Raw genomic sequence first — 26,516 nt, 5'->3', positions numbered from 1 at the left:
TGCCTCCGAGCCAGGTTTGCTTCCAAAACAGGTGTTTCCCCAGGGATGCTGCAGGCACCCCCGCTGCGGTATCCCAGGCCAATGTCTCACGGCCTGCCCTCAGCCCCGGGGGAGCTGCAAGAAGGTGCTCGGTCTTTGGGGGAAGAGCCTCGGCTGGTTATTAACTGCCCCCCGAGGAGTTCTCCCACCTCGAGTCTCTGCAAAGCTCACATTGGTGGTGGGGAAAAAAAATAAAATAAGCCAGCACCGGGGCTTGTGACCTTCCCGCAAACCTGGCCAAGGCTTTGTGAGCTGGGAACGCAGTAGTGCCGTTCCTAGCAGGGTGTGTTTGCGTTCGCGGTGCTGGAGGCAGCTCTGCCTCCCCAGCACGTTTGCAGCAGCAGCAGCAGGGCTCAGGTGAGCGCTTCCTCCCCGTTTCATCTCCCCGCCCGCTGTGGCTGTCTCCCGCTCCGCAGCCTCTCCCGGCACGGCTCGCCCCGGGCTGTTTTTCTCCTCCATCGGTTGCTGCGGCACAGCCGACACCGGGCACACGCCGCAGTGCTCCCGGGGCTTGGGGCTGCCAGCCCCCCGCCTGCTTCCTCGGCCGCTTGCCCCCCAGCCCGGCCGCCCGCAGCTCTGCGTGGCCCACCGGGGCCTGGCCCATCGACCCCCGTGGCCCCAGGGGATTTATTTCCCCTTGGTGGTGGGCAGCGGCGGGGTGGATCGGGGCCAGCCCCCGGCCCCACACAGGGGGTGGGAAGGGGTCGAGGTGCGGCGGCCCCCCCCCAGGCCCACCCCCTCCCTGGTGGGTTTCATCTTTTAGCTGACAAAGACGGGGCTTGGGGGGGGGGGGGGGGGAAGAGGAAAGAGAGAGAGAGAAGAGGAACAAAGAGGAAAAAGGCTCCTTTTCACTGGGGTTTGAAAATGGAAATTACCCTGCGGAGGAGGGGACAGGGGCTGGGGGCTTTCAAAGCATCCCCCCTGCCCTGGAAGGCAGGCAGAGAGCTCCCGGCCGCTGTCCTCGGGGGGCTCGGAAGCGCCGGAGGTGGCCGGGCAGCGACGGCCGGGCAGGACGAGCGGCTTCCCCCGGTGCGCCACCCGGGACCCTCAGCTGGGGCCCGGGGGGGGGGGGGGCTGCAGGGGCGCTGGGTCGGCGGCCAGCGGGGGCCAGATCCTGCACAGCCCCCGCGCCGGTTGCCACGGCGACCCGCCTCTGCCGGAGCATCGCCTCCACGGGGATTCGGTGTGCGGTCGGGGAAGGGGAGGTGGGAGGGGAGGGCACGAAGCTGGGGGGGAGCCAGGGGATGGGGAGCCAGGAGGGGCCTCCCCCCCCTCCCCGTGTCCCCATCGGAGGTGCTGTGCACGGCTCTGCACCGAGCCCGCGCGTCCTTTCCCCACCTCGGAAGGATGCTGCGGGCGGCGGGCCGTGGTGGCAGCGTCCTACCCATGTGCAGGGGAAGGGAGGCAGGCAGCCCTGGCGAGCAGTCCTGGGGGGCGGCCGCTGAGTCCCACAGCCCAGATTCGGGACCGAGGAGCCCAGGGCTGCCAGAACTCCCCTGGAGGTGGGCACCGAGGGGTCCTGGTGGCAGCAGCTGGCAGAGGCCTCTGCAAAATCTTGTGGACAACGCCGAGTGCCAGCACAGGTTTGGGGTCGGGTGGCCGTCCCTGAGCACATCCCCAGCACCACCATTTGCTGCTGCTTTTTCCTCCCCATGCTCTTATCCAGCTCCTGGCCAAACTTCTCTTCGTGGACCCACGTGCACGGAGGTGTCCCAGTTTCTTTCAGCCCTTGAGCTGTTCCTGCTGCCACTCGCGTGTCCTCTCCAGCTCCTCGGCGCCCGCCGATGCCCACGGCTGTGCCACTGACCCACTTACATGGCACTTCGGTGTCTCAGAGCTGCTGCATCCCCAAAAGCTGGCCAGCACGTTTGGGCAATGCGCTGCTTTCCTCCGGGGAAGGGAGCCTGGAAGGGACCCTGTGGCTACAGGGATGGACACACCTGGCCCAAACTGCAACTGGGGTGTCCCGCCCGTGTCCCCAGCCTGGGAAGGGCTCCAGCTGTGCCCCGAGCCAGGCAGCTCACTGCCCACCTTGCCAGGATCAGCTGCTGCCCCTGAAGGAGGCTATCGATCTGCCCGGAGCGTCTCCATTACCCGCTCTTTGAACATGCTCAGCTCCCAAGCTGGGCTCAGCATCGATCTGCTGGGGGAAGAGCTGCTGCCTTTCATGCTCTTGCTGCCTCCAGTTCCTGGAAAAGCTCAGCTGGGCCGTCCTCTCGCTGCTCCCCCGAGCTTCTCCTCCTCATGCTGCACCAGCGAGCAGCCACGGCAGCGCCTGGCCCCGCAGGAGATGCCGCAGAGCCCAGCGCCATCACCAGCGCTTGGAGCAGAAGCCACGAGGCTGTGCCCAGCAGTGGGAGTGAAGGGAGCTGAACCCCTCCTCTCCTGCCTCCGTTTCCTCATGGGCCAAGCGAGACCTGCTGGGGGCATCCCCACCCATGGGGCTACATCTTCCCTGCTGAGTGGGAGCCATGGCCCCATATTCCTGTGTCCCTGTGTGTGGTGGGACAGGCTTCTTGCTCTCCGCCAGGGCAGATGGCTCCCAGGCCATCTTGGTGGCTCCCAGGCCCCCTGGGGACACCCTCCTGGCGCAGCCCCCCACCGCCTTTCCCAGCTCGTCACCCCGCGAGGCAGAGGAGATGACATCCTTGCCCCTGCCAACACAAACACGGCGCCGTCCAAACACGCAGGGCTTGGCAAGCCCCGCGCCTTGGCCATCCATCACGGCAGCCCGGTGGGGTGCGCGGGGCAGCCTTCCCCTGGCACTGCCATGGGGCTCGGGGGGGGCTCAGCACCCCCAGCTCTGCAGAGCGAAGGATGGGTGCTCTCTGCTTCTCTCCCCACCTGGGGCCTTGCCCACCCTTGGGATGCCGGGGGGCGATGCTTTGGTCCCCAGCCCCTTGGTGTGCAGAGGGGACCCCGGGAGGAACAGCTCGGCTGCTGGCTTGTCCCCAGGCAGAAAGTTGGCCAGAGCCACCTCCAGGCTCTTACAATAATAAAACCCCATTTAAGAAAGCATTTGACACCCTTGCTGTAGAGGCAAAGGCCCAGATATCTCAAACATGCGGGGGGGTGGGGTCATGGGGGAGTCCAGCAAGGAACCAGTCCTGGGCTCCATCCCGCCTTCGTCAAATCCTCCTTTGTCACCCCCACCTCTGCATCAGGGCTGTGGCATCCAGGGGAGCCTCGTGCCTTTGTCACCTCCGCTCAGAGGGACCGGGGAGCACAGGGAGGTGATGGGGATGGGGATGAGGACCGTAACGGGGATGGGGACAGGGACAGGGCAGTGGGACGGTGGTGGGTGCCCACCTGGGGCCGGTGGGCAGGGGTTGAGGCGCTGACACCAGGCTCCCAGGGCCCGGGGGAGGCTGTCCCCTCCTTCCTGTTGGGAGGGATGGGGGGATCAGCCGCCCGACGGGGGGACACGGTGACCCGTGGCGAGGCTTGGAGGTGTCATGGAGAGGCCGGGGGGGGGGACCAATGAACCTCGGCACTGAACAAGGACAGGAAGCCCCAGGCCTGAAGTGGAGCAGGGAAGCTGCAGGAAGGCTGATTTACAGCACCGGGGACCTGGGGGAGGCTGGGCCCCTTAATGGCTCAGTCCTGGGTTAATGATACACCGGAGCTTGGCGGTCAGCCCCATCCCACGATGTGGGGCTGGGCTGGGCTGGGGGCACCCAGCTCCTTTGCAGGTCCTGGACACCCCGCACGGGCACCCAGAGCCCCCGGGGCTGGGGAGGAAGGGGGGGGGGGGGCCGGGTGCAGCCGGCAGCAGCGGCTGCCCCAGTTTCTTCCTCTGCCAAATGTGGGTCACCACCTCCGGAGCGGTGACGGGGGTACACGGGGGGCACGGGGGCTCCTGCCCGGTGTTTGGTGGCAGCCCGACGTCCCGGCAAGGAGAGGAAGGGAGCGGGGGAAACCAGGGCAGGCTTTGTTCAGCCCCGGCCTCGAGGGACGAGGGGGGCTCCCGGGGCGGGGGAGACGCCAGCTCCTCTTCCGAGCCCGGGGGAGCTCCCGCAGGTCGGGTTTCGTGCCGTGTATTTGCACTGCTGCTGGGAGGCACCGGGCACGCACCCTCCCGCACGCAGCAACCGGCCGGCGGTGAGGAGCCGGTGACAAAACTCCTGGTTTTTAAGGCAAACCAAAGGAAAAGCAGCGGGGGATGGCTGGGCACAGAGAGGGGAGCAGAGCAGAGAGAGGCACCCGGCTTCCCCCCGCTGCAGGCCCAGGGGGGTGCTCGGGCGGCCCTGCCTTTGCCAAACCCCTGCCCCACAAAGCGGGGTTTGGGGCCTTTCGGGGCCGGCCCCGGGGGGCTGTGCACGGCTCCGGCCCCCTGCTCGGGCCGGGGGCTCTCCGGGGAGCCCGGGCGGGGGTCGCAGCGGCAGCGGTACCGCGGGGGGAAGGAGCCCGGCCGCCGGTCCGCCCGGCCGCTCTTTGTCGGGGTTGGTTTCGGAGCCGGAGCCCCGCCGCTCGCTGCCGCCGCCTCGGCGCCTCTCCCGCTGCGCCCGGGGAGCCCCCGGCACCCCGAGGCCCTGCAGACAAAGGAGGTGGCGGTGGCGCTGGGGGCGGGGGGCGGGCGGCGCGGTCCCGGTCCTTCCCTTCCCAGCGACGGCTCCCGGAGGCCGCCGCCGGCCTCCCCCCCCCCCCCCGGCCTCGCCCGGCGCGGAGGCTCCGGAGCGGGGCAACAAAAGGCAGGAGCCGGAGGTGAGCGGGGGCGGGGCTCGAACCCGCGGCCCCGGCGGGCGGGCGGGGCGGGGCGGGGCGGGGCCGGGGGGCGGGGCTATGCAAACGAGCCCGCGGAGCCCCATGGCGAGCGCACGGGCTGCGGCGCCCACTCGGAGCCGGGCCGCCGCCGCCGCCGCCGCCGCCCGCGCAGCCCCCGGCCCGCCCCGCCGCGGGTTCGAGTCCCGCCCGCGCCGCCCCGCCCCGCCGCCGCCGCCGCCGCCGCCGCTCCATGGGCCGGGGACGCGGCGGTAGTTGCGGCCGCGACATGGCGGGGGGCCGCGGGTGCCCGGCGCGGCGCTGAGCCCCGCCGTCGCCCTCCCCCGCCGCCCGAGGTAAGCGCGGGGGGGGGGGCTCGGGGAGGTGGGGGGGGGCTGCCTCCGGTGCCGCCGCCGCAGCGGGGGCCGCGGCCGGGGGCTGCCGCCCCGCAGCAGGAAACTTTCCGCCGCCCGCAACTCGCCCGCGACGTCCCGGGCTGGGGGCGCGGGGCCGCGCGTGTCGCCGTGCCCACGCGTGTCCCCCGGGCCGGCATCCCGCTGCCGGGCGGCTCCGGGGGTGTCCCGCTGCAACCCCCCCCCCCTCCGCCGCGAGCATCCCCGGGACGCGAGCGGGGCCGCGGGGCCGCTGCTCTCCGTCCCGCCCCGGGCCGGGATTAGGGGGCACACGGCGAGAGCAAGGGACGCGCAGAGCCGGCGGTGGCACCGCGCGGGAGGTGGGTGGGTGGCGGGCACCCACTCGCGGAGGGGGCGGACACGAGTGGGGCGGCCGCGGACCTCCCCCCCCCCTATACGGGGCCGGGGAGAGCAGCGAGGAATGCCCGGGGCTGGGGGCTGAGCTCCCCGGGGAGGGCCCGGCTGCTTGGAGGGCCCGCGCCGGGGTGAAAGGCGGCGCAAAGTTGTGCAAAGTTATTCCTCGGGTCTGCAGCGCGTGTCCGTTCTTCCTTTTTTTTTTTTTTTTTTCTTTTTAAGCCTTTTATTTTTTATTTTTTTCCCCCTTCCCGCTGCCTCCTCGGCGGAGACACGCGGGGGATCGCTCCCCTCCGGCGGCTTTTCCTCCCCGCCCGCTCCCCGCCGCCCGCCCCGGCTGCCTGCAAGCGGCCGAGCCCCGGGGGGCTGCGTCCCGGGCGCGCTCCCGTCCCCGCCGTGCCCCGCGCCGTGCCCGGGGCGCGCAGCCCGCAATGAGCCGGGCGGCGGGGCCGGGGGACGCTGGCGGGCAGGAATGCTCCCCCCCCCCCCCCCCCGCGCCGGAGTTTCCAGTTTCCCCGGAGCGCAGATGACCCTGGAGGTGAAGGTTTCCCGGCCGAGGTGCGCTGGCCGGAGCCGTTTCCCCCGCTGCCCCCTCGGGATCGGCCTCCTCTCGCCCAGCCTCGGCGCCCCCGGCCCTCCCCAGGCTCCCCCTTCGCCGCCGTCCCCTTCCTCCCCTCCTCGCCGTGCGCTCTCTCCTCTCCCCTCCTCTCCCTCTTTTCCTTTGTTTGCCATCTCGCTCCCTGTCTCTGACGCGTACGCAGCTCCATCCAAGTGCAAGAGTGGGATTTGCCAGAATTATTTCCGAAAAGCTGCCCGGGGAGGGGGGGGGGGGGGCGGCTGCTGGGGAGGGGGGCTCTTTAACTGCAACCAACTGTGGGTTTAGCTGGCGGAGGAGCGGGGGGTCCCCGCCTGCCCCGGCTGCAGGGGGCACCGCGGTGATGGCCAGGGCAGAACCTGGGAACGGGCGGGCGGCGGGGGCCTGGCCGGGGCCCGAATGCCAGCACAATGGAGCGGAGCTGGGTGTGCGCGCAGGGAGACGAGCAAATCTAAATATTTACTGGCTCCAAAGGCAATAGTGAGAAAAATATGGAGCCCTGGGGAGAGGCAGCTCCTCTCCGCACAGCCCGGCCGCCCCTCGCACATCCCCTCCGTCCCTGGCCACCGGCGCTGCAGCCGCTGCCCTCGCCCCGTGCGGGGCAGGAGCCCGGGGGTACCACCGCCTCGCGTCGGGGACTGGGTCCCCGTCCCTCTCCCGGTGTGACTTGCTCTGGGGCAGCCATGCTTGGGGGCCGGTGGCCATCCGCCTGCCCGTCCAGCCTGCCTGGCCCCAGGTGGGTCTGCGATGTCGCAGCCCTGCAGGGCACATCCCCAGGGGACAGGCAGTGCTCTCCCCCCCGCCACCCAGAGACCCCGGGCACTCCCAGGTGGCCGAGCCCCCGCCCCAGATGTGGGACTTCCCGCCAGATGCCTCCGAAATCCTAAAGCCAGGCTCCGGAGTGCACGGGGACGATGCTTGGTCACCCTGGTCACCTCAGGAGGGGGACGCATGCCGGGGGCACGGTCCTCAGGCTCTGGGGACATCGTGAGCAGCGTGCTGAGCCGGGTGCGTGTGTGGCTTGCTGGAGGCAGCTTGGCGGACTCTGCTCCGTGCCGGAGCCCCAGGGAGTCCAGCTGCCTGGCACACAGGCAGGGCTTTTTTTTTTTTTTTTCCCTCTTTTATTTATGAAAAAAAAAATCCTTTTTTTTTTTTTTTTTCTTTTTTGGTGTGTGTGTTCGTTCTCAGAATAATGAAGTCCAGATTTCCCTCATGTTGGAAAGATTTGATCCCGGCTCTGCTCGCTGCGCCTTTGCTTGGGGCTGGGAGGAGATGGGGGGGCAGGAGGGATGGGGATGGGACCCCCGGGGAGCAGGGGTGTGCGGGGGGGGGGGGGATGCTCCTCACCTGGGCGAAGCGGGAGCGTGCCGCAGTGCTCGCCGCTGCGCTCGCCTCGCCCTGCAGCTTGGCGTTGTGCCCGCAGCTGGGGGTGAGCCAGCCCCCCCATTTCTGCCCCCTCCCAGGCTGCAGAGTGGGGCTTGGCTGCCACCTGCCCCCCCCCTCGCCCTCTGGGGCCCTTCCTAGATGATGAGATGTGCGGACGGGCGATGTGCGCGGTGGGGGACGTTGGGCTTGCTTCCCCCTCCATGGGGAGGGTGCCCCCGCTTGTTGCCGGTGGGGTCGGGCTGGGTGGGCACTGCGGGGTCTCTGCCTTCTCCCTCCAGGCTCGTGCTGCAGCTCTGGGAGGGGACCTGCGCGAGGACGGGGACACCGGCATGCCGGCTTTGTCTACCCGACACCGCTCCGTCCTACGGCATCCTGAACTGACGTCCACCCTCCTGTGCCTTCTCCGGCAGGCGCGCCCCCCCACCCCGGACAGCCCCGTGCCCTGGGACCCCGGCGTGTGCACACCATGCCTGTGGTCAGCGTCCTCCTCTGGGCCACCCTGCTGACTCTGGGCTGGCGGGCCGCCCACGCCAAGGACTACGTGCCTGCCACCCCCAGGGTGCAGCTCTCCTTCAAAGGTAAGAGCAGCAGGCGGGGGGGGGGGTAAGGGGAGGGGGGGAGGTGACCCCTGCAGCCCTTTACGGGGCCACCGTTCTCTGGGCATCTCCTTGCTGGGAAATCACACTGGGATCCATGTCCCTGTGGGGTTCCTGTGCCGTCCCCCCCCCCCCAGCACATGGCTGGGTGCCCCCCCTCCGTCTGGAGGGGCTCCGTGGCTGGGCGCGGGGAGCCCCAGCCTGGAGCGCGGTGGCTGGCGGGGCCAGACAGCAGCTTGACGCCGACCCCAAGCTGGTATTAACGCCTGGAGCTGGCAGGGAGCCGGGGGGATTGGGGGGGGGGGGGGGAAGGGGTTAACCCTTCGGTACCAGGGGGCGTGGGTGCTTCCTGACTCACCCTGGGGGGGGCGGTGGGATGGATCCAGTTTCATGCTCCCAGCCTGTGCTGGGAGAGGTGATGGACGGAGCGGGGCTGAGGGCCGGGGTGCCCGCACCCTCCTCCCTGCGTCCCGGGGGGGGCGTCTCTTCAGACTCTTCGTCTCTTCAGACTCTGCACCCCGGGGACCCCCCCAGAACGGGCTCTCCCGGTCAGGGCTTGGGTATGCACCCGGCTCTCCCCACCCTGCAGTCCGGGGGGCTTATGGGCTCTGGTGGCTGCTTACAGGGTCCTGGGGGGCTGCAGCCGCTCCCTTGCAGCCCCCCCGCCTGCTGGGGCCGGCAGAGCCCCCCGGGGGTTGCAGAGCGAAGCAGCGGAGGGCACCAGCCGCAACCCCCGGCGGGTCAGGGTGGGCTGCTGGAGGTGAAGGTTGGCCTCGGCACGAAAATCTGTGGTATGAAGAGGCAGGGGACAAGCCCGGGCGAGAGGCAAGGGAGCGATTCCTGCCCGGAGCGGGGCTGGCTGCTGCTTGTGCGGCTGAGCCGCGTCCCGCAGGCACCCCGCGACCCGGCAGGGCTGCCTGCTGCCTGGAGGAGACCGCGGGAGGGGTTTTGGCTGCTGCCAGGGCAAGGCCGGGGCGTTCGGAGGCCGTGCTGCTGTTTTCCACCTGCAGACACATCCTTACCCCGGCGCAGGGACATCCTCGTGTCCCCCCCGGGCTGCAGGTAGGTCAGGGGCGTTGGGGTGCCCCAGCTGGCAGAAGGGAGCGGGGTGCTTTGAGGCAGGGGTCCACATCCTTGCCCCACTCTGTCCCGCAGGAAGGCTCCCGGGGAAGCCGGGGACCTGCTCCTGCTGCCTGGCACGGTGCGCGTTAACGCCTGTCGCTGCTATGCGGCCACCTGGCAAGCCCCAGGCAGCCAAATTAATCCCGAATAAGCACGGCTTGGGCCGGGTATGCCGTGGGATTGGGTCCTTCACGCGCACGTTCAGCCCCGGCCCGCTACCTGTGGGGTCTCGGAGACATGTCTCCCGTCCCTTCCCAAGCCCCGCTCCTGCAGCAGCTCCAGCGGAGGAGAACGGGCCTCAGGCAGGGCTGGGGCCGCTGCTGGGATGGGGACAGGGACAGGGACGTGCCCCCAGGGACAGCCCTGGGAAGGGGACAGGGCTGAGGCAGGCTCGGGTGCCACCGCCGCCCGCAGCATCCTTCTGTCCGGAGCTGCCCGTCGGAGGCCGGAGCATTGCTGCCGGGGCTGGATGTGGTCCTGCGGAGTGCTGGGGGGGCTGGCGGCACCCCCGTGTGTCTCCCCCCCAGCCTCAGACGCGCTGCCTGGAGCCCGGCCAGCGCCGGGAGCATCTCCGGGTTTGTTTGCCTCGCTTGTTATCGCTCGCTTGGGGAGGAAGTGGCGTTCGTCGCAGCTCCCGGGGGCCTGCGTCATCCTCTACTAAATTGTGCTCGTAGTGCTTAGGGGAAAGGGAAGAAAAAAAAAAAAAAAAAAAAGGAAAGGCTGCGGTGTCAAGGGGCTGGTGCCTGCGTCCCTTGCCCTGGGGTGGGACCGGTGGGGACCCTGCGGCTCCGCTGCCCGTCCTCCCTGTCAAGGCTTTCCTGTACCGGCGTCCCCACGGCCGCGGTGGCCGGGCAGGAAGGTGGCCAGCATGGAAAGAACAGCGCGGTCCCGTGCTTCCCTGGAAGAGGGAGAGGCCGCGGAGTGGCTCTGTTTTGCCAACAGCTCTTCCCGGCTCTCTGCTCTGTGCTGGCCAGAAATAGGGTGGATATTTTTAATCATCTTCTTGCTAGCAATTTCCCCCTCTCCCGGGCGCATCCTGCTGCCCCCCTCTCCTCCGGTTTCCTCCGGGCCGGGTGGGCTCGGGCACCGAGGACGTCAGCTCCCCGGGCAGGGCTTTCCCAGGAGGTGATGGGGAGAGGATGCGGGAGGTGGCGGTGATTCAGCGGCGGCGATGCGGGGAGGAAGGCACAGCGCCACGGGACGCCTGTGGGGTCAGGGCCCCGGGCTGGGCTTCAAAAGGGAGCCGCTGTCCCCGGCGGTCACGGCTGTCACCTCTGGGAACCATCCCAGCCGGCGGGGTCACCGTCCCACCCGGGCAGCGGGAAGGGCTGGGTGGGCAGCAGGGCGGTTCCGCTCCTTCCCACCTATTTCCCCCATCTGAGTGGGGGGAAAAAAAAATAATAAATCACTTTAAATAAAAAATTATAATAATAAAAAAAACCACGTCCTGGAGTGGGACCGCGCTGCCGCCCGCTCCCTGCCTCAGTTTCCCTGCCCGTGTCCTGGGACGCCGCATGCCCGCCGGGGGCTGCCGGTGGCAGATGGCTGGAGGGGGGCCGGGGGCCGGGGCCGCCCAGGCGCCCGCCTAAGCTGCTGCAGCTGTGGGACGCGCGTGATGCCGGCGGCTTCAAATAAACACGGCCAGATGGGGGGGACGCGCGGGCAGGGACAAGGACAGCCAGCTCCGGGGACGCACCAGGCTCCCGCAGCGCCCTGTCCCCTCGCCCACTGCCTCCTCCCTCTGGTATTTTGCCCTTCCTCCGATATTTTTTTTTTTTTTTTCCCCAAAAGCACCGGCGGTGAACGGTCCTGAATTTGATACCGCGGGAAGAAGGGGAAGGATCCAACTGCCTTGAAAAATGTGGCAGGATCCACCGCCGGCCCCCTACCTGGAGCAATCTGAGCTGCTTCCTTCCCCGCCGCCTTTTTGGCGGGCAGCAAATTGCCTGGAAAAACGCGCGGCGCTCCCGCGCAGCGCCGGGGCCGGCTGCTCCCAGGGCTGGGGGAACCAAGATTTCCCAAAACCACGGAGCAGTGAAGGCGGTGCGTGGCGGCGGCTCTTGCCGAGTAGGTTTCCAGGGGTCATTTTTCAGCGAGGCTTTCCAAAACCCCGCTCCCTCTTGGCTGGGGATGAATCAGCGTTTTGGCTGACAAAAAAAAAAAAAAAAAAGCTTTTTTTTTTTGTTTTTTTTTTTTTTTTTTGGACTGTGCCCAAATCTGGAGCTGGCCGCTTTGATGCGGGGCTTGACCGGGTGCTGCGGCACCTGTCACAGAGAGGACCGGGACCCGTCCCCAGGGGGCTGCGAGTGTCTCACGGGCACAGCGAGCAGCGCTGGCAGCCGCCGTGCTCGGTGGCGCGGGAGCCGGAGCCATTTCATCTCCGAGCCCCCGTCGGGCTCCTTCGGCTCCCTACCACCTGTGAGTCGGTTAAATGGGAAAAGAGCTTGGCTCGGGGCCACGGAAACTCTCTTATTACATGTAATTAGCTTAATTACATCATAAATAACCCATCAAGGGGTAGCGAAGTGATGCTCAAACAAATAAGCAATTCCGCTTTCATAAGGCAACCCACCCGGCTCTTTGATCAGCCCCAATAACAACAAATGGGGACAAATCCAGATCCACCCTGGTCCCCTGGTCCCTGTCCCAGCCTGGTTTGGGCCCTCAACCCTCCCCGGAAGGCAGCACCCGCAAAGCAGCCTGCAAAAATTTGAGGAAATTGAGGAAACCTCCCCAAAACGCGGGGAGCAGGCATGGCAAAAGGCTCTGAGCAGGTCCGTGGGAAGCGGCCGTGCCCCCAGCTGCCGGCATCGCACTGCATCGGGCCCTGATCCTGGCACGGCCCCGCACTGATCCCTGCCCCGCTGGGGCCACTCTGCCTGTCCCCAGCTGTCTCCGCGCCCCGGGGACTGGTGCAGGCATCGCAGCGCAGCCGGGCGGCTCTGTCGGCACGTGAATTAAATTCATTCCCCCAGATTAAAATAAAGAAAAGGGCTCCCAAAAGGCACCGTCATCTCTGCTGCCAGGAGCGGGCAGAGCGGTTATTGAATATAAACACGGCGTGTAATTTACATGCTAATTATGTTGAATGCACTACAAGCCCGTAATTAGAAACTAATTAGGTGAGATCGGGTGTAATTGGTTTCGCAGGCGCAGTGGATGGGCTGATGGAGCACCTGGGGAGGTGGCCGCCCTGTCCCTAATGGGATTAACCCTTTGCACCAGTCCCCCACTCCTGGGGTGTGCCCAGTTCTGCTTTTTAGGGACCTGCAAAACCTCATCTGTGCTTCAGGGACCACAACCACGGCGCACGGGGGTCCGTGCCACCCCACTGCTGTCCCCTCGGAGCTGGGGACAGCTCCTTCCTCCCGGTTGGGACAAGGGCACGCGCCTGGCCGCGTGGGCGGCAGCCACTAGGTGCAAGGAAGAGCTGTAAATATGGGACAAAACCGAGGGGAACTGGGCTTTACAGAGCGTGTGATGGGGCTGCGCTGCTCCCGGCTTCTCCTCGCGACTCAGCGGGCCGGCTCCTGGGCTGCTGGCATCTCCTGTGGCCGCTGGTGGGCTGGGGTCGTTAAATCTCTGGTGGGCCGGGGTCGTTAAATCTCGTGCTCCCAGCCACGTAACGGTGATGGAGAGGTGACACCAAGGTGACACCACGAGGCCCGTGTGGCAAGAAGGGCTGGGGCGCTGAGCAGCCCTCCCTGCGGTGCCGCGCCAGGGGGCTTGGTCCCCCTTTCCCCAGGGAGGCCACCTGTGCGAGTAAGGGGCAGCTGGGGGGGGCTCGCCCCCAGGCAGGGGCCTGCAGGCAATTAAAAGGGGATTAAGCTCAGGGCCAGGCGGGAGCGGGGTGTGCTCATCAGGTGTGTCCGCTAACGAGCTGGCTCTTCCGGATCCCTGCCAGTTGGGGGCCAGGGGGCCCCTGGGAGCCGGAGGTCGGAGGCCATGGGGGGGCTCACCCACCTGCCCGTCAGCGGCAGAGCGAGGGGCCGCGCGTGCCCTTGGTGTCACGGGGCTGTGGGCAGCACCGCAGGGGTGCAGCCCCCCCGCCGTGATCGCTGGGGCGTGGGGGTGCCGCCTCCTGTGGTGCTGTTTCCCAAAGCAGGATGGGGCCGCGTCACGTCACCCCCCCCCATCCCCGACGGGCATCCCCAGGGGTGGGCGAGCACCCCTGCCCGGAGGCTCCCCCTCCCCAAGCAGATCAGGGGAGATCGCCTCCCCACACGTCCTGGAGGTGCTGGGATGGGAGGGGACCGCTGGGACGCGGCCAGCGCCCCGCGGGACTCGGGAGCAGAAGGTCGGGGAGGTCTCAGGCGCTCGGCATCCTGGCCAGGAGCGGCCGCCGGCCGCTGGCTCCGTGCCCGGCCGTGCCTGGAAGCCAGCTCGCTCCTTCCCGGAGCAGACCCAGCGCTGCGTGCGTGCCTGCCCTGCGGGGAGGGGAGGCCGGGGGGCTGTCCCCAGCCCCACAGGGCCACCCGCAGCACCCATCACACGCCAGCCGGGTCTGGCATCTGGTGGAGTTGGCTTCCGATGGATGCTGGTGGCGTGCCCTCGGGGCGGCACCTCCCGAGGGAGCAGCACCCGGCACAGGTGGCATCCCTGGGGGGGTAGCGGCAGACCCACCCCAGCCCCTTGTGCTCTGCGGGTGCTGGGGGTTGCCTGGCACCGGGGATGGGGGCAGGGAGGTGGGGGGGGGGCAGGGGGAGCAGCATTCCTCCTTCTGCCCCCCCCACCCCCAGTCTCGCCGGTGCCCTGCCCCTGCCGTGTGGTCCTTGGCACCGTCCCACATCATCTGCAGCACTTCTGCCTTCCATCTGGCTGCCTCGCTGCACTTGTGAATATTCATGACCCTCATTATCCTCTTTCACTCGTTTCTCCCACACTCAGGCTAAAAATAACTCCCAAAGGGGGGCGCGGGGTGGGGGGGATCTGTCCCCCCCCCACACCCAGCAGTCATCTCTTTTGGGTCCCTGCTCCCCTGTCCTACGGGTTGGGACGTGGGGACACTTCAACAGGGGACTGGAGCAGGGGGACAGTGCTGATGCCAGAGATTTCAGGAGCCGCAGGCTCCTGGCTGGGACAACCAGCCCCCTTCATGCCCTGTCTCAGTGGGCATCCCCATTCTGCTGCTGGGGGCTGGCCCTCGGCACTGCCCCGTGTCCTGGCCACCCTTGGCCATCCCAGTTCGCCCCCGTCCCAGCTCGCCCCCGTGCCAGCCAGTGTCCCCAGCCAGGCTGGCAGGGCTGGATGCTCCGCGGCGCTGGGGCCGGGTGCTGACACCGGCAGGGTGCTGACGTGCTGCCCCGCGCCCTGCAGAGCTGAAGGCCACCGGCACCGCGCACTTCTTCAACTTCCTGCTCAACTCCAGCGACTACCGCATCCTGCTGAAGGACGAGGACCATGACCGCATGTACGTGGGCAGCAAGGACTACGTCCTCTCACTGGACCTGCACGACATCAACCGCGAGCCCCTCATTGTAAGCTGCCGCCGCTCGGGACGGAGGGCTGGGGACCCGGCAGGGACGTGGGGCTGGGTGTCCCAAGGGTCCTGCATGGTGGTGCTGAGGTTGGGAGGGGACAGGGCAGGCCGGCAGCCCCGCACTCCCCATCTCTTGTGTTTCTGCAGATCCACTGGCCTGCCCCCCCGCAGAGGATTGAGGAGTGCATCCTGTCAGGCAAGAACAGCAACGTAAGTGCGACCAGCGCCCGCCGAGCTGCCCCTGCTGCTCCCACCCTGTCTCCGGAGCTGGTGTCCTGCTCCGAGGCCCTGCTTGGGTCTCCGGTGGCTTTCGAGTCCCTGTGTTGTTGGTGACTCCAGCCTCCCCTGTGGCTTTCGTGTCCACTGTGAGCCCCCTTCTGGTAGCGGCAGAGGGGTTGGTGGCCACCACGCTGAGGGGAATTCGTGCCATCATGTCCTCCCTTGGAAAAGGCATCCCCGGGGTCTGCTGTGTCTTGGGTGTGCTGGGACAGGGGCGGCACTCGGAGGTGTCGCCGTGTCCTGCCATCCCTTCTGTGCCAGGCACGTCCAGGGGAGCCTTCAGTGGGGGAGCAGGAGGCACAGCTCCCCACGTGGCTTCATCCCCCTGGCAGAGCTGTGCCCCCAGGCGTGCCAGAGCCATGACCCATGCCAGCTCAGGCCCAACACCAGCACGTGTTCTGTGCCAGCCCATGCACAGTGCCACTTTGCGTGGCTGCCACCCCATCCTTTTCTTCCCAGGGGGAGTGTGGTAACTTCATCCGCCTGATCCAGCCCTGGAACCGGACCCACCTCTACGTGTGCGGCACTGGCGCCTACAACCCCATCTGCGCCTTCATCAACCGCGGGCGCAAAGCGCAGGTGAGGGGCGGGAGGGACGGGGGCTGTGGCCGGTCCTGCTGCCGGGCAGGTCCCGGGGCCAACACCAGGGGGCTCGGGGGGCAGCGACACGCTGAGCGCCGGTGGGGCGATGCTGAGCGTGGCCAAGCCACCTCTGCAGACTGAGGACTCCTCTTCACACCTGGATCGGCTGGACCCGGCGTGGGCTCTGCTCTGACATGCCCTCCTGCCCCGCCGCGAGGGATGTGCTGGCTCACGGGGACCCCGTGGCGCAGATGGAGAAGACGCCTGACTCCATGCCAGCATTGGCATTTTGCAAGGAGGAGCGTGGTGGTCCGGTGCCACGGGTGAGCAGGGACAGCGGTGGCATGCGCCGTGGGACGCTCGGCTGCCAGCAAGGGAAAACAACGTCACCTTGCCCTGATGACCGTGGAGTAACCCAAGAGAGTGGTGTCGGAGCCCCGTTGGGTTGGACGTGCAGTGGAAGAAGCGGTTTCAGGGTGACCGCTGTGGCACACTGCAAGGGTGGCCGGGGGGCTCTGCTTGCCGCGGGGGCAGCCCCAGCTTCGCATCACCCCCAGCCCCCGGCCACATCCTCGTCTTGTCCACGTGGAGCAGGTCGGGCTCGGCGAGCCAAGCTGAGGGAGGCGTGTGGTGCCAGACAAGGACGGGGGCTGCCCCAGTGCCCCCCAGGACTGGTGCAGGGAGAGGCTGACGTGGCTTAAACCACCCCGGACTGGGACCGTCGGTGACATTTTGTGGGTGCTGCAGCACTCGAGGACGACCAAGGATGCCCACGCAGTCAAGGACAGCACGATAGCCCTGGGGACAAGGCTGCTGCCGTCCCCTCCGGCTGCGTGTGGAGCCAGTGAAGAGCACTGTGCTGTGGGGACAGGGGTTGCCAGAGCCATCCTGCAGCCCCCAGCCCGGGGGGACCCTCTCCCGCCCCCCGGCGCTAACTCTCTGCCCTGCTCCTTTTCCCCAGGGGTTTCCGCCGAGCCAGCCCGTCCCTCCGGGAGGCCGGGAAAGCAGAGCCGCCGACGGCCCCCGCAGCCCAAGACCGGCAGAAAGCAAGGTGGGAACGGGTCTGGGAGCCCGCCGCAGCTGTGCCCACCTCTCCCCGGGCGCACCGGAGCCGCGGGCTCCTTCTCCTTCCCACCAGCAGCTCCCGGGTTGGGGGTCTGTCACCGTGCCCCCCCCGCCCCGCTGCCTCCCCTCCTCTCTGCAAAGCATTCTCCAGCAACGGCCCGGCATCTCCCCCCTCCTGCTCTCACTAACTCCTTCCTCCTCACATGCGTCCCAGCAGGGGACACTGTCAGGGATGGCAGTCCTCCCCCAGCCTCCACTGCCGGCTTTTCCCATCTCTGGACTCGCTGTGTCCCTTCAAATCCGATTGTCCACAGAGGCAGGGGACTCGGGACGGCCATGTGCAGGAGGTGTTTTGGTAGGGTCTACAAAAGTGTCGCTGAGCAGCTGCCTTGCCAGCATCCATCTGCTTTGCCCTGCCTGGGGAGAGGGCCTCGTTCCACCAGAGTGGGCGGCAGGCTCGGGGAGGTGGTGGTGTCCCCATCTTCTCCTGGGGACAGCCAGCATCCAGCCTGCTCTGACAGTGTCCCCCCCCCCTTGGACTAACATGGGTCAGCACATGGGCGTGGGGCCCCCAGCCTGGGTCCTCCCTGTCCCTGTCCCTGCCCCATCCTGCCCACGCGTCCCTCTGCCCCATCTCCTCCTCTCCAAAGGGAACATCCCTATCAGCTCGGGGGGGACAGCCTGATGTTCTCAGCCACCAGCATCGCGGCAGCTGCAGGCACCTCCTGCCCCGTGCCGGGGGCTTGAACCACTTCTCCCCCATTGCCCGTGGGGGACACAGCAGTGCTCAGCACACACCTGCGAGGGCTTGCAGCCTGCTGGCGGGGAGGGTGACGTGGCACCACCAGGGCTTGTCCCCAGAGAGGTCTTGGTGCCGGTGCCAGGCAGGGTAAGGAGGTAACCTAGATGTGGTGCAGCGATGGGGCTGGAGGAAGCGGGGCCGTCCCAGCAGGCCCATGCCTGCCTCTGGGTGCTGGGCTGGGTGCCCTGGCTGCCCCCGGGTGCCAGGAGGAGCTGGCGAGAGGACGTCTTGCAGAGGGAGAGGATGGGAGAGGAAGAACCTCCCACAGCTGGCGTCCGTGCGGCGAGCGTCCCTGCAGCAAGTGTGCTCATGTAGAGCATCCTCATGGCTAGTGTCCCCATGGCTAGCGTCCCCATGGCTAGCATCCCTATGGCTAACGTTCCCGTGGCTAATGTCCCCATAGCTAGCATCCTCATGGCTAGTGTCTCCCCGGCTATCATTCCCATGGCTAATATCCCCATGGCTAGCATCTCCACAGCTAGCATCCCCATGGCTAGTGCTCCCATGGCCAGCATCCCCATGGCCAGTATCCCCATGGCTAGCATTCCCATGGCTAGTGTCCCCATGGCTAGTGTTCCTGTGGCTAGTGTCCCTATGGCTAGTGTCCCTGTGGGTAGCATCCCTCTGGCGAGTGTCCCTGGCCTGGCCTGACCTTCCCAGAGCCCAGGTGCTCTGCAGTGACCCTCTTATCCCCCCAGCCCCTCCTGCTGTGCAGGGACCATACCACCCGAGGCACGGCCGTGTCAGGGTGCCCGTTGGGTGCCAGCTTGGTGCTGCTTCGCCCTGTCCTCAGAGCTGTGTTCTGGGGACACTCAGGGTTTCCTGGCCAGCAGGGCAGGAGGTTCTGTGTGGTCTGTGGGAGGCAGGCTGTGTTTCGCCCTGGCACGGGGGTGTGGTGGCCTGGGGAGGGCAGCGGTGACAGCGGAGAGAGCGGCTCCTGGCAGTGCGGGGTGGCTGGCCCCAAAGCTCGTGGTGGATGCTGGTGGAAGATGGGTCCTTGCCAGGACATGGGCCGAGTTCCTTGCCAGGTCTGGCAGCCAAGCTGTGCCTGCAGCCAAGCCCTGCCCACCAGTGGCTGGAGTCAGCGCGATGCCAATGGTCCCAGCAGCCCCGCGATGGCCGGGCCACCCTCGTGCCAGTGGGCCACGAAGCGGCTCTAGGGAGCGCCCCGCGTTCATCCTGTCCAAGACGAGCGGTGACAGACCCGCGTGGCAGAGGGCACGGAGCAGCATCCAGCAACACCTGCAGAGCACTTCCTGGAGACCTCGGCTTCTCGGGAGTCCTACAGACACCGCTGTGGTCCCGTCACATTCATCTTCAGCGGGCAGCGTTGGTGGCCACTGTGCTCCACCCCGAGGAGGCCTCTGCTTCAGAAGGTGCCACGGGGACAGAGGGGGAAAATGTCACAAGCTCCTTGTTCTGCTTCCTTCCCCAGGATTATATCTTCTACCTGGAGCCAGACAAGCTGGAGTCGGGCAAAGGGAAGTGTTCCTATGACCCCAAGGTGGACACCGTCTCTGCATTAATAAGTGAGTCCTGTGGCTCCCCAAGACCCGTGGATGGGCAGAGGGAGCACTCCCCGCGTGGCCCCGAGAAGCTGGGCTCCGGCTCCTGCCACCCTTGCTGCGAGTGGTGGCACTGGGCACCTGGCTGGCTCCAGTCCTGCAGACTGGTGGTTCCTTGCAGACCAGTCACATCCTCCAGTGCTCTCCGGGATGCATTTCTTGGTGACCTGGTGACTCCTGGCCAGGGCTGGATGGAGCCTGGGGGCAGTGGGAGAAGGTGGGTGGACAGGAGTGTCTGGGGGCTGGCTGACCTCTGCCCCCCCATCTGCAGATGAAGAGCTCTATGCCGGCGTATACATTGATTTCATGGGCACCGACGCAGCCATCTTCCGCACCATGGGCAAGCAGACGGCCATGAGGACGGACCAGTACAATTCACGCTGGCTCAATGGTTGGTAGGGGGTGGCATTGGCCCAGGTTCCTCAGGGACCCCATGGCTCCAGCCTTAGAGATGAGATGGAGTGTGTCACACTGTGTCCTCCCCGTGCAGAGACGGTAGCCAGTGTGGGCAGGTGCATGCGTGGTGGTGTGGGACAGGCGATGGATGCGTGCAGGCATGGGGGACAGATGGGTAGGTGATGGACGGATGGATGCCAGGTGAATGGCTGATGGACGGCTGGGTGGGTGAATGAGTGGATGGATGGATGGGTGGGTGGATGAGTGGTGGGTGGGTGGGTGGATGGATGATGGATGGGTGAGTGATGGATGGATGGGTGGATGAATGGATGGGGGATAGCTCGTTGGGTGGATGGATGGATGTGGGATGGCTCGTGGGATGGATGGATGGATGGATGGATGGATGGATGGATGGATGGATGGATGGAAATCTAGGGCAGATGGATAGACGGATACCTGCATGGGGCATGGTGACAGACATGCCTGGGGCTTTGCAGTGTGGTGGGAGCATCCAGCAGGGCTGTCTCTGTTGGAGCCTGTGCGTGGGTTTCCGCAGGGCTGAGCTTTCAACCGTGTCGCCTGCAGTCAGTGACCCCAAGCGCTCCTCCTGCCCCCGTGGAGCACCCCCGGCCCCAGGGCAGCAGCTGAGTAAACAGAGCAGAGCAGATGGGATGGTCCTGCTGGGCCTGGGAGCTGCCGGGGCAGGGATCGAAGAGGGGGAGCTGTCAGCACCGGCGGGGCACGGGCTGATGGATGGCAAGGAGAGGCTTCCCACCATCCAGCGTGGACCCCCCAGCCGATGACCGCTGGAGAGACCTGGCAGGTCTCCCCATGCCACCACGCCTGTGGCTCTGCAGGAGCGGGGGGCTGGGGGTGCCCCCAGGCTGACGGCACTGCCCCGTGCCCTTGCAGACCCGGCCTTCATCCGTGCCCAGCTCATCCCCGACAGCAGCGAGAGGAACGATGACAAACTCTACTTCTTCTTCCGCGAGAAGTCCGCTGATGCCCCGATGAGCCCGGGGGTCTATTCCCGCATCGGGCGCATCTGCCTGGTGCGTGCGGCGGGGCAGCAGTGGCACGGGCAGGGTGCCGGTGCCGAGCCGCGCCGGGCTGAGCATCGTCCCTGTGCCGCAGAACGACGATGGGGGCCACTGCTGCCTGGTGAACAAGTGGAGCACCTTCTTGAAGGCCCGTCTCGTCTGCTCAGTGCCGGGACCTGATGGGATTGAGACGCACTTTGATGAGCTCCGTGAGCACGTGGGCGCTGTGGGAGCGGGCTGGGTCACCCTGGTGGTCCTTCTGCACCCCTGGAGGCTTTCAGGGCAGCCTGGGGAGGGGACATGGTGCCCCTTCTCTTTGGGAGGTCTGGGAGTCCCGTTGCTGGCCCTGGCTGGGAGAGGAGCGAGGCACTGCTCCCACACCGTCCTCCCTCCCACCCGGCACCACGGCAAGGGGTCCCTGCCCATCCCTTGGTGGTGACACACTCTTCCTTCTGTCCCAAGAGGACGTCTTCATCCAGCAGACACAGGACACCAAGAACCCCGTTATCTACGCCGTCTTCTCTGCATCAGGGTGAGCAGAGTGCCCTTGTGGCATGGCGGTCCCTGGGGCTAGGGGGCTCCTGCCAAGGTGGGTGGGGGTCCTGGGGATGCTGAGGTGGGCACGGGGTGAGGGGGGGTCAGTCTGGAGGTGGCTGCAGGTCCATGAGGCCATGCCACTCCTCCTGCCAGGTCAGTGTTCAAGGGCTCAGCCGTCTGCGTCTACTCCATGGCCGACATCCGCATGGTGTTCAACGGGCCCTTCGCGCACAAGGAGGGCCCCAACTACCAGTGGATGCCCTACACGGGCAAGATGCCCTACCCCAGGCCAGGCACTGTAAGTACCCCGGGCACACGTGGGCATGGCACCCGGTGCCTCCGCCTGTCCCAGGGCAGCTGGGACCCCACCGCTGCATTCCACCTGCCCGCAGTGCCCCGGGGGGACCTTCACGCCCTCCATGAAGTCAACCAAGGACTACCCCGACGAGGTGATCAACTTCATGCGCGCGCACCCGCTGATGTACCACGCCGTGTACCCGACCCACCGCCAGCCGCTGGTCGTGCGCACCAACGTCAACTACCGCTTCACCACCATCGCTGTCGACCAGGTGGACGCGGCAGACGGGCGCTATGAGGTGCTTTTCCTGGGCACAGGTACCCACGCCGCACACCGCAGAGAACGCAGCATGCTCCAGCGCGGCCTTGGAGGGCACGGGCACCGCAAGGGCTGGCCAGAGTGCGGGGCCCTCTGCTGGCACCCCCGTGGGAGCAGGGCGAGGGGCTGAGAGCCCTGTGCCGTGTGCCCCGTGAGCGTCAGGGCCCATCCCCTGCCCTGGTGTCCATTCTAGGACACCACCATCCATCCTGGTCCCTTCCCTGTCCCACTGCTCATCCTGGGGTTGCTGCAATCCGGCTTTGCCCTTCCCCTGCCCCGGTGCCCACCCCAGGACACCACCATCCAGCCTAGTCCCTCCCGTCTCCCAGACCCAGCTCTCCAGCTCCATTCCCCATTCTGGGGGCACCATCCTCCAGCTTGGTGCTTCCCCTTCCATATTGCCCATCCTAGGGCCACCGTGCTCTATCCTGGTCCTTCCCCTGACCCAGTGTCCATCCCCAGCAGCTGTCCCCCTGCCCTGAGCGGTGGCAGCCCCTTGCTGGGAACAGTGACTCGAGTGGCACACTGCACTCATGGCAGCAGAAGGAGGCAGATGAAGATGTGCTTGGGTGGCGGGGGGGGGGTCCTTCCCCACATCCCTGGCCCCATCAGGGACCCCCTTCTAGGAGGGGAGGGCGCGGGTGCCCTGCCGGTGGCACTGAGCATCCAGGCACCCCGGTGTCTTGCAGATCGGGGCACAGTGCAGAAAGTCATTGTGCTGCCCCGGGACGACATGGAGACAGAGGAGCTGATGCTGGAGGAGATTGAGGTGTTCAAGGTAAGGGCTGGCTCGTCCTGCTCCTGCCACTGAGTATCCCCAGCCCAGCCGTGCCCTATTCCACCCCTTGCCTGCAGCTGGCACCAACCAGTCCCTTGGGCAGCTCAGGGGGACCTGCAGCATCATCCCTCTGCCTGCTGGCCCCTCGTCCTCCCCAGCTGCCCAGGGCGGGTCTGGGGTGCCCACCTTGGGCACCCGGCATCACGCCGGGCCCCTCCATGTCCCTCGCTCCTGCCCCAATCTAGGTGCCGGCACCCATCAAGACGATGACCATCTCCTCCAAGAGGGTGAGTAGAGCACATGGCTGGGGACCAGCACCAGCTGCAGCACTGCCTGTTGTCACCATCCCATGGCAGCTGCCTTCAGGGAGGCCTGCAAGTGGCCCCAGGGCGGGCTGGCCCCGGGTGGCTCCAGGCTGAGCTGTCTCCACCACTCCCAGCACTGGGAGGCTGCAGCTAACTGGTGCTGGTCCCTCATGGCTGGAGACAAGGCCACACGGCCAGAGAACATCTTACCCTGTCCTCTCTGTCCCCCCAACAGCAACAGCTTTACGTGTCCTCGGCCGTAGGAGTGACCCACCTGGCCCTGCACCGGTGTGACGTGTACGGAGAAGCCTGCGCTGACTGCTGCCTGGCACGGGACCCCTACTGTGCCTGGGACGGCAAGGCCTGCAGCCGCTACTCGGCATCCTCCAAGAGGTGGGAGTCGGGGGGTGGGGGGGTGCGGGGGTCCCCAGGAGGTTCCCCAGGTCACCTCCTGCCTCCCTGCAGGCGGAGCAGGCGGCAGGACATCCGACACGGCAACCCCATGCGCCAGTGCCGGGGCTACAACTCCAATGGTGAGGGGGCATGGGGCGCAGCCCCACGGGGTGGGGGGCAAGGGGCAGGCAGATGGGGGGCAGTCCCTGGGAGGGCATGGGGGTAGGAGGCAGGGGAATGCGGGCAGTGGCCAGATAGCAGGTGTCCTTGAGGGAGGATGGATGTATTGTGGAGGGATATATTGGGAAAAGGTGAGCATGGATGGATGGAGGGAGGAAAGGATGGAAGGAGGGAGGGAGGGAGGGAGGGAGGGACGGATGGAATACGTTGAGGAAGATGGTGAGCACAGACGGATGGACAAGTGGGTAGATGAATGACTAGAAATGTTGGAGATTGAAGATGGATGGATGGATGGATGGATGGATGGATGGATGGATGGATACACTGGGGAGAAGGAAGAGCACAGGTGGATGGATGGATCGATGGATGGATGGACGGATGGACGGAAGGATGGAGGAATACATTGGGGAAGAAGGTGAGCACAGATGGATGGACAGGAGGGTAGATGAACGACCAGAAATGCTGGAGATTGAAGATGGATGGATGGATGGATGGATGGACGGACAGATGGCTACACTGGGGAGAAGGAAGAGCATAGGTGGATGGATGGACACTTCAGAAGAGGATGACCATGGGTGGGTGCACGGATGCACTAACAGGGGCTGGGTGGGTGGGCAGCAGGCAGACCCCTGGCTGGTGCTGCACAGGGCAGAGCTATACGTGCAGGAGGGAGGTGGGGCGTGGGGACACGTGTGAGCGGACTGCCATGCCATGCCCTGCCACCGCAGCCAACAAGAACGCGGTGGAGGCCGTGCAGTACGGAGTGGAGGGCAGCACCGCCTTCCTCGAGTGCCAGCCACGCTCGCCGCAGGCCACCGTCAAGTGGCTGCTGCAGAAGGACAACAGTGACCGGCGGAAAGAGGTAGGAGCCGGGTGCCGCGGGCTGGGCCCGGCAGCACCACGGCAGCCGGCTGAGCTCCCCTCGTCCCCCCCGCAGCTGCGCACCGAGGGTGGCCGGGTGCTGCGGACGGAGCAGGGCTTGCTGCTGCGCGCGCTGCAGCTCTCTGACAGCGGCCTCTACTCCTGCACCGCCACCGAGAACAACTTCAAGCACACGGTGACCAGGGTGCAGCTCCGCGTCCTGGCCGCCCGTGCTGTCCACGCCGTCCTGCTCCAAGCCGAGGTGCCCCCCGCCGGGCTGCCGGGAGCCCCCACGCCACGCTACCAGGACCTGCTGCAGCTCCTCAGCCGCCCTGAGCTGGGACTCCTCGACCAGTACTGCCAGGGCTACTGGCGGCCCCCGGCCCCCGGCCCCCCCGAGCCACTGGCTGCCCTCAAAGCCAAGGAGCTGCAGGACCAGAAGAAGCCACGGAGCCGCCGGAATCACCCGCCAGAGACCTGCGGGCACACATGAACCCCTCGCCAGGGACTTTGCTAGCACAGTGGTCTATTTTCCCCCCTTTTAATATTAAAAATATCTATAAATAAATAAATATATATAAATATATATATACACACACATGCAGGCAGACACGCACGCATGTGCCCCCCCCCCCCCCCCCCCCCGGCCCCCCCCGCTGACAGCGGTATTTATTTGCAGGTTGTACATAGTCACTCGGTGACATGAGCATCACCTCCCAGCACCGGGCAGAGCGGAGGACCCGGGGGGGGGGGGGGGGGGCACATCCTGCATCCTTCCTCCCTGCCCCCCCAAGCCCCATGGGGTCCAGGATCCCAGCTTGCACCGCCGAGGGCTGGGTGCCAGGGCCTGGTTCACGAGGGGGTGATGCCCTTGGAGGGGTACAGTGGGGGACAAGCCAGGGACAGGGGAGAGGTGGCACTGGACAAACTCAGCCTGTCCCTGGCCTCAGTGCCTCAGTTTCCCCACCCACCCCTCTCCAGTTATTTAGCTGGGTGAGGCGGCTGCAGGCAGGGGGATGTGGACTCGGCCCCCCCCCCCCCTCTGGGGACAGGACCCGTGCCGTGGTGGGAGCACATCCAGGAGGGGTGAGACAGGGCTGCAGTGGGATGGACTCCAGCACCCATGGGTGCTGCAGCACCCTGCCCATTGCTTGGCGTTGTAAATAGTTGTAGGTGAGGAGTGTGGGGATGGCCACATGCATCGTTTCACCCCAACACCCACCCACCCCCCACCCCCCCCCGCAGCCTGGAGCACACCCAAATAAATGCTGGCTTTGGGATGGATGCGGGCGCCTGCGTGTGCTCTGTTGGGGACGGGGAGCAGGCAGCTGGGGGTGTCACTTAGCACTGCGGGGCGGGGGGGGGGGGGGGTTGAGGAGGGGGACAGGGAGGGGACCAGGGCACCGCGTGGTAGGGGAGTCGTGCTGGGAGCACAGGGGTGCGGGGGGAGGCAGCAGTACTGGGGGACACCACTGAGGGCACTCGGGGTTGGTAGTGGGGGAAGGACCGGGGCGCTGGGTTTTGGTACTGGGATCCAGTACTGGGTGGTACTGGGAGCGTGGTGGTGGTGGGTGTTAATGGGCAGTACGGACGGCACTCTGGCTGGTGCTGGGGGCAGTGGGTGTGATACCGGGATGGACTGGGCAGTTCTGGGCCATACTAGGGAAGCGCTGGGCTGTACTGGGCTGTACGGGGCTGTATTGGGCTGTATGGAGCTATACGGGGCTGTACTGGGCTGTACTGGGCTGTACGGGGCTGTGCTGGGCTGTACGGGGCTGTGCTGGGCTGTACTGGGCTGTACGGGGCTGTACTGGGCTGTACTGGGCTGTGCTGGGTCCTTCCGCCCCCTGGCGGCCGGCATCGGCGCTGCAGGAGCCCCTCCGATCGGCGTCGGCGGGGCGGGGGGGACACACCAGGGACAGCGCGGGTTGGGGGGGGGACACGGGGCTGGGGGGAACGGGGCTGGGGGGCACGGGGCACAGGGTACTGCTGGGGACGGGGGGAGGGGGACACAGCGAGCTCACTGGGGTGTCCCTGGGGGTACTGGGGGGCACTGGGGTTTCCCCTTAGGATACTGGGGGATGTTACTATGGGGGGGGATGGGGGAGGTCCCCGATGGTGCGGGATGGGGCCCTGGGGACACCAAGAGGGGCAGGGAGGGGTGTCACTGGGCCTGCTGGGGGGCACTGGGAGCGCAACAGGGGAACACTGGGAACACTGCTTGGGGGGGGTTGGAAAGGGACACGGGTGGGGTGACCTGGGTGGGTGCTGGGAACATCGGGGGGGGGGGGGGGGCACTCGGAGGGCTCATGAGGGAGCCTGGGGAGGGAGGCAGGACCACCCTGAGCCTGGGGACAACAGGGACATCCCCACCACAGGGCCCCCACATCCACGGGGCTGGCCTGGGGACAGCAAGACACCGTCCCCATGCC

At 66.8% G+C, this 26,516-nt stretch overlaps 2 protein-coding genes across 3 annotated transcripts; one reads left to right on the top strand and one right to left on the bottom strand.

Annotated features, from left to right (window-relative positions):
- Positions 1-4,960: 4,960 nt before the first annotated feature.
- On the top strand, positions 4,961-25,368 carry LOC121075513 (semaphorin-3F-like). Of its 2 annotated transcripts, XM_040568897.1 has the most exons (19): positions 4,961-5,096; positions 7,899-8,066; positions 14,523-14,683; positions 14,833-14,895; positions 15,424-15,543; positions 16,508-16,597; positions 18,849-18,942; positions 19,250-19,369; positions 20,287-20,426; positions 20,509-20,623; positions 20,877-20,946; positions 21,105-21,249; positions 21,344-21,566; positions 22,257-22,345; positions 22,591-22,632; positions 22,886-23,043; positions 23,116-23,183; positions 23,952-24,085; positions 24,161-25,368. In XM_040568897.1, exons 2-19 carry the CDS (start codon positions 7,955-7,957, stop codon positions 24,575-24,577), a joined length of 2,361 nt encoding a protein of 786 aa, XP_040424831.1. In that variant the 5' UTR covers positions 4,961-5,096; positions 7,899-7,954; the 3' UTR covers positions 24,578-25,368. The 2 variants fall into 2 exon arrangements, with proteins under 2 accessions (XP_040424831.1, XP_040424832.1); XM_040568898.1 differs by lacking the exon at positions 16,508-16,597.
- Positions 25,289-26,513, bottom strand: LOC121075635 (vegetative cell wall protein gp1-like). The gene is made up of 3 exons (XM_040569125.1): positions 26,505-26,513; positions 25,756-25,950; positions 25,289-25,386 (listed from the first exon to the last, which is right to left on the bottom strand). Exons 1-3 carry the CDS (start codon positions 26,511-26,513, stop codon positions 25,291-25,293), a joined length of 300 nt encoding a protein of 99 aa, XP_040425059.1. The 3' UTR covers positions 25,289-25,290.
- Between the last annotated feature and the right edge of the window lie 3 nt (positions 26,514-26,516).

The sequence above is a fragment of the Cygnus olor genome, chromosome 10, assembly GCF_009769625.2.
Source record: "Cygnus olor isolate bCygOlo1 chromosome 10, bCygOlo1.pri.v2, whole genome shotgun sequence".
In the NCBI taxonomy this organism is placed as follows: Eukaryota; Metazoa; Chordata; class Aves; order Anseriformes; family Anatidae; genus Cygnus; species Cygnus olor.
Note: the sequence above shows the minus strand (reverse complement) of the source record. Positions and strands in the feature narration are given on the sequence as shown.